General features: G+C 36.8%; 1 protein-coding gene across 1 annotated transcript; it reads right to left on the minus strand.

Annotated features, from left to right (window-relative positions):
- Positions 1 to 231: 231 nt before the first annotated feature.
- LOC137631386 (salivary glue protein Sgs-3-like) lies at positions 232 to 813 on the minus strand. Its single transcript, XM_068363156.1, has one exon. The coding sequence runs from the start codon at positions 811 to 813 to the stop codon at positions 232 to 234; it is 582 nt and encodes a 193-aa protein (XP_068219257.1).
- Positions 814 to 6,917: the final 6,104 nt, after the last annotated feature.

The raw sequence follows: 6,917 nt of genomic DNA on the forward strand, positions 1-6,917 counted from the left end.
GCTGTTACTTTAGTCGTTGTTACTTTAGTGGCTGTTGCTTTAGTCGATATTACTTTGGTAGCTGTTACATTAGTCGATGTTACTTTGGTAGCTGTTACTTTGGTCGATGTTACTTTGGTAGCTGTACTTGGGTCGATGTTACTTTGGTAGTTGTACTTAGGTCGATGTTACTTCAGTAGCTGTTACTTTGGTCAATGTTACTTTGGTAGTTGTACTTACTATAGGTCGATGTTACTTTGGTAGCTGTGCTTTGATCGATATTACTTTGGTAGCTGTTACTTTAGTCGATGTTACTTTAGTAGCTGTTGCTTTATTCGATGTTACTTTGGTAGCTGTTACTTTGGTCGATGTTACATTGGTAGCTGTTACTTTAGTCGATGTTACTTTGGTAGCTGTTACTTTGGTCGATATTACCTTGGTAGGTGTTACTTTAGTCGATGTTACATTGGTAGCTGTTGCTTTAGTCGATGTTACTTTGGTAGCTGTTGCTATAGTCCATGTTACTTTGGAAACTGCTACTTTAGTCGATGTTACATTGATATCTGCTACTTTGGTCGATGTTACTTTGGTAGCTGTTGCTATAGTCGATGTTACTTTGGTAACTGTTACTTTAGTCGATGTTACATTGGTAGCTGTTACTTTGGTCGATGTTAATTTGGTAGCTGTTGCTATAGTCGATGTTACTTTGGTAACTGTTACTTTAGTCGATGTTACATTGGTAGCTGTTACTTTAGTCGATGTTACTTTGGTAGCTGTTACTTTGGCGTAACTTATACCATTGTTTTTAGTGGATGTTGCATCTTTGTTCTCCATCATGTCATGTATTTTCTTTTTAATTAGATCTTTTCTCACTGACCATTTAGCGTTGGTTACTTCGTGAACTCATAGCGTTCACTTATCTCGAAGTTTTGTCACGAAGAAGGGTGACATGTAAACATAGCTATGAAAGAGTGGCAAGAATGAGGCCGATGACCTAGACTCCTAGAGTAAAGGATAGAGTTTTAAAAAAAACTACATTGGCCGCTATCCTTGAGCACTAGGCAGCCATAATATACGCCTTACCCTTATGAGTGTTAGAGGATATATATATTTATATATATATATATATATATATATATATATATATATATATATATATATATATATATATATATATATATATATGTATATATATATATATATATATATATATATATATATATATATATATATATATATATATATATATATATATATATATATATATATACACACACAAGTGTACGCGACCCGTCAAAAATTACCGCTAAATATTCAGATGGTTACGCTCACACATGCACGCATACCATCACACTCGTAGATTCAACCCTTCCAACCACCTCTTACCCAAGTATGACTACTTCCTCTCTCCCTGCATGAGGGACGGGGGGAAACCAAATAGTTCTACGTCTGACAATGCGGCTAAGAGCAACCAGAAAGAAATATATGTAAATATGTATATATTTATCTGTATAGCCATACACTTGCTCTTTATTATATAAGCTCGATAAATACCTTAGATGCATCCCAGACCATCCAAGACTGGAAGATGCAAAATACACCGGAAGATGCATTAGCAACTCTCTGGTGGATATACGAGGTGCCTCACACTGAGGGACCTGGGGGAACCCAAACAAAAAATAAGGCAATAAGGTAGGGTTAGGGGAGATAATAATACATCAGTATGTGGTACACACGAAAGATAATACTGCGTGAGCCAGCAAGAAACTGATAACGCAAGCAGTAGCCTCAACGGTTTCCTGTTTATCCCAATTATAAATGTAAAATAAAAGATAGATAAAGTGGGACATAAAATCTTCTTGTCTGTTTTTCTGCTTAATAGAAAGAATCAACAAGCAAATGCCATAAGTCTAGCAAATAAGCTAATAGGAAAAGTAAAATTAATAAAAAAAAGTGCGATTAGTGATTGTAAACAAGTTCTTAAACGGAAGAACGTATGCACACGATATGCAGTAACATAAGCTTCACTTAGAGAGAGAGAGAGAGAGAGAGAGAGAGAGAGAGAGAGAGAGAGAGAGTACACACTTGTACATGAGCAAGAGACTGCAAACAAGCCATTCCTGATATTTATTTCATTCTTATTGGCGAGGTGGCTGTTAGGTAATAACAGAGAGGCGAGATAAATGCAATTGAGTTTATTCAACAAGAGAACGAGCTTATATACAAAGAGTTGAGAACAATAATGACGCAAAATTCTAACAGTACAAAACATGTGATATCAAGCTTAAAAATGTTTATATTATCAATGCAGGGAGAGCGAAAGATAAAAAAAAAGCAATGTCATTAAGTGTACGAGAGTTTATGAAAAACGTGCGGTGCACTATCTCTATTTTCCATTTTCTTACACTTTTCTTGTACTTAACATATTATTAAGTGAAAGCTACAATGAAAATACCTAAGCACCCTGCTTCTTATCTTCACTATTGTTGATCTGGACACGCAAGTGACACATACGACCACATACACGCCTACACACACAAACGCACACACTGCATACACTCCCGAACGCCTCCTCAGGGTTGCCAGATTTTCTAAATGAGAAAAGGCCAACTTCTAATGAACCGCAGTTTTAAAAGGCCAATCTATTAGTAGAAAAAGGCCAAAAGTGTAATATTTAAGGCCCACCATTCATGATATTACTGAAGGCCAACCAATCTCAAAAAAGGCCAAAATCGAGGTTTTTGGCCTGGAAAAAGGCCAACCTAGCAACGCTGCCTCTGCATAGCAACCCGTTAAACTTCTATGTGGCTAACTACTGCACCTTGACGAACCCTATACACAAAAATTCCGAGATCCCAGTCACCTCAGCCAGTTTTGGTATTTAAACACTGGACTGTTTTCTCTACGTTAGAATTGTTCGCTTCGAATTTTGAATACTGCAATGAATAGTTTTTAAGAAGTTACCAATCAATTCTGTTCAATTACTGTTATTCATTAGTTAGTTATTCACAGTAATAATCAAACCATTTTTTCCACAATTCAAGTTTTTCGAAAACTATTTTAGACTAGGGATGGGAATCAAACTATTAATTTTTTCAAATAGTGCGTGGGAAGTTTTAATTTAAGATTGTCAACTGCTTTCACTAATCCTTTCTAATTGAGTTATTTTAACTCTTGTTTTAACTCCTATTGTAACTCATATTATCGTTCAATGGTTATTTTGTAAATTTGTCTAAATCTCATCCTAGGTACGCTTCAAATTGATCAATTATTTATACCTAAATATGTGAATATCTTTATGGTAGGAGAGAGAGAGAGAGAGAGAGAGAGAGAGAGAGAGAGAGAGAGAGAGAGAGAGAGAGAGAGAGAGAGAAAATAACAAACTATTTCGATCTAGAATGCGTTTGTATCCTATCGTGAATTCGTTAAAATGTTTTTCCCCGGTGTCCGTTCGCCATTTGAAATGGATGTGTTTGCCCGGAAGAGCACACGCGAGCAAGAGAAAGAGAGAAAGAAGATCGCAGTGGTTGAACCCACTCGGAGGCATTGTTGCCAGGTATGGGGATTTATCCCTAGAGTTTGGGATTTTGGGTGTCTGATGGGGATATTCTGTTCAAATTTCTATGAAGAAAAAAAGACGAGTAAACTTTTATATTGTTGCAATTGATTTGCTTGCGCTTATATGAAGTATATTGAGTAATTTCTATTTTAGTAAAGCCTGCGTGATCAAGACAGAGGAGAACATATTTGTGGAAATGGGGATTTTTAGGTTGTTTTGGGGATATTTTATGAGTTTTGGGGATTTTTATACTAACCCATCTGGCAACACTGCTCGGAGGTCGATGTTCGTCCGACGCAGAGGTCTATAGACCTTAGTATGAGGTACACCGTCGACACTAGTCACTACTTAGAGGCTTTGTTTATTCATATCTTGCTTCTCTCCATATTTATTTACCAGGTTATGTCCGGTTGATGAGTTATTTATAAAGGCATGCTTCGTATTTTTACTCTTTGGTCTACTTCATTGAACGTAATCTCAATATTTATATACGAAATGTGGAAATCTTAGATCCATTGATATTTTTTATTGCTTGCCTATATTCAGTGTGACTTATGATCAAATATTTACTTTCTTCTATGTATTAGAACAACTCTCATATCTACTTACTCTTAAACGTTACTTATATGCGAAGACTTTTAACAATATGTGTATGATTCCATCAGTATTACTCTTTGCTAAAGTTTCGTCCTATACTTCTTTCGTGTATCCTACTCCTGTTAAATATGGATATCGAAACTGCTATTCTGAATGTTTGTCGTTGTGGATGTGTTGACATTCTACGTGTTATGATAAACATTCACTTTGCCTACTAGAAACGTTCCTGCCTGTTGATCACCAGAATGGGGATCCAGTCCCGCTCAAACTCGTTAGTATCTTTAGTGTCTGTAACCTCACAATTCTTGTGAGCTAAGGTGGATTTTTTAGGGAACTTACAGGTCTATCTGCTGAGTTATCTGCAGCCAATACCTGGCCATCCCTGGTCCTAACTTGGGCGCTGGTCATAAGTGTATATGGTCAGTCTTTAGGGCATTGTCCTGCTTGCTAGGACAATGTCAGTGTCCCTTGCCTCTGCCATTCATGATCGGCCTTTAAAACCTTTAAACTACTGTTATATTAGTTGCCGTAAGATACAAATATTTCTTACTTTGAGATCGAACATCTACACAGCAGACACACACACACACACACACGCACACACTGATATGTATAAGACTGTTTTTAGTTGTTTTTTTTTTTCATTATTTACAGGTACCTAAAGAGTATTTCAGCCCTTTGTTATTTAACAATATAATTTAAGTTGCCAGCTTTCTCCCCTTTAAAACTTTGACCACATCACCACTGTCAAATAAATTTTGGGCATTTGATTCAACATTTTGGGTCAATATAGGATTGGTAAGTTAAGAAATTTGATCTCCTATCACCATCGCCCTTTTACATAAGAACAATACCTCCTGCCCATTCATTTGGAGTTTTTTTCCCATCTCCAGACTTACATTATTCACCTGGTTTGTTACTTGCGTAATCACCAGCACAGTTCTGCACACATTTCGTAATCCTGTCAACCCGTTACTTTTCCATTCTTGAAGCATTCTTGAATGTACATTGACCTCTTCCAAAGTTACATTCTTTTAATCTCTCTATAATCTAATCTCTATTTCAACCTCTTACAATGTAGGCCTACTACTACTATTACTATTACTATTACCAGCCAAGCTACAACCCTAGTTGGAAAAGCAAGATGCTTCGAGCCCAAGGGCTTCAACAGGGAAAACAGTTTAGTGAGGAAAGGAAATAAGGAATTAAATAAATGATGAGAATAAATTAATAATCCCTAAATTCAACCTCTCTCAATGTAGGCCTACTACTACTACTACTATTACTATTACCAGCCAAGCTACAACCCTAGTTGGAAAAGCAAGATGCTACAAGCCCAAGGGCTCCAACAGGGAAAACAGCCCAGTGAGGAAAGGAAATAAGGAAATAAATAAATGATGAGAATAAATTAATAATCTCTAATTTCAACCTCTCTCAATGTAGGCCTACTACTGCTATTACTATTACTATTACCAGCCAAGCTACAACCCTAGTTGGAAAAGCAAGATGCTTCGAGCCCAAGGGCTCCAACAGGGTAAACAGCCCAGTGAGGAAAGGAAATAAGGAAATAAATAAATGATGAGAATAAATTAATAATCTCTAATTTCAACCTCTCTCAATGTAGGCCTACTACTACTATTACTATTACTATTACCAGCCAAGCTACAACCTTAGTTGGAAAAGCAAGATGCTACAAGCCCAAGGGCTTCAACAGGGAAAACAGCCCAGTGAGGAAAGGAAATAAGGAAAAAAATAAATAATGAGAATAAATTAACAATAAATCACTCTAAAAACAGTAACAGCGTCAAAACAGATATGGCCTATAAAAACTATTAACAACGTCGCATTATTGACACATGATGAATTAAGTTTTGATTTTGTATTACTCTTTCATTTGTACTTGAGATGACATTAACTTCTTTTTTTCTTCTTCTTCTTCTTCTTCTTCTTCTTCTTCTTCTTCTTCTTCTTTCACCTTGTAGCTTTCTTGGTTTTCTTCGCATTTAATCTCGATTTCTTTATTCTTCGTCTGGGGTCTCTGCTCCTCATTGCATGCATCAGCTTAGTCGTGTTCAGTGCCTTTGATTATATTAATCAAAATGACCAGCAACATTAATCTTTCTCTCGCTGTGTGGAATGGCAACTTTTGGTCTTAGCTATTTTCTACATTCCCATCTGTATAAAAGTCTTCAAACGATTAAATTTTTCGAAATAATTACCTTAATCATTGCACCTATAAAATAAGTAAAAAATCCCATAATTCATAAGAAGTAATTGACATTTAAAGGTTTACATGTCACTCATGAATGGCAGAGGCAAGGGACAGTGACATTGCCCTATCACGGAGGACAATGCCCTAGAGACTGACCATGTTATACATGATCAGTGCCCAAGCCCCCTCTCCACCCAAGCTAGGACCAAGGAGAGCCAGGCAATGGCTGCTGATGACTCACCAGATAGAACTATAGGCTTCCCCAAACCCCTATCCTTAGCTCACAAGGATGGTAAGGATGCAGCGACCAAAGAAACTAACGAGTTTGAGCGGGACTCAAACCCCAGTCTGGCATTCACCAGTCAGGGACATAATCACATCTATGAATGCCATATTCCACTCATTAAAATAGCCTGTATTAACCCTTTTACCCCCAGGCTATTTGGAAATTTCCAACCCTTAACCCCAAGGGGGTTATTTTTTTCCCAGCACATTTTGCAGTATATTTTTTTTAAATTGCTCTAATAGCCTTAATTTTTATCATAGAGAGGTCAGGTTGGTCTCATTCAC

The sequence above is a fragment of the Palaemon carinicauda genome, chromosome 39 (genome assembly GCF_036898095.1).
Source record: "Palaemon carinicauda isolate YSFRI2023 chromosome 39, ASM3689809v2, whole genome shotgun sequence".
Classification (NCBI taxonomy): Eukaryota; Metazoa; Arthropoda; class Malacostraca; order Decapoda; family Palaemonidae; genus Palaemon; species Palaemon carinicauda.

Coding starts and splice junctions, on each gene's coding strand:
- LOC137631386 (XM_068363156.1), bottom strand. CDS start 813: ATGGAGAACAAAGATGCAACATCCACTAAAAACAATGGTATAAGTTAC.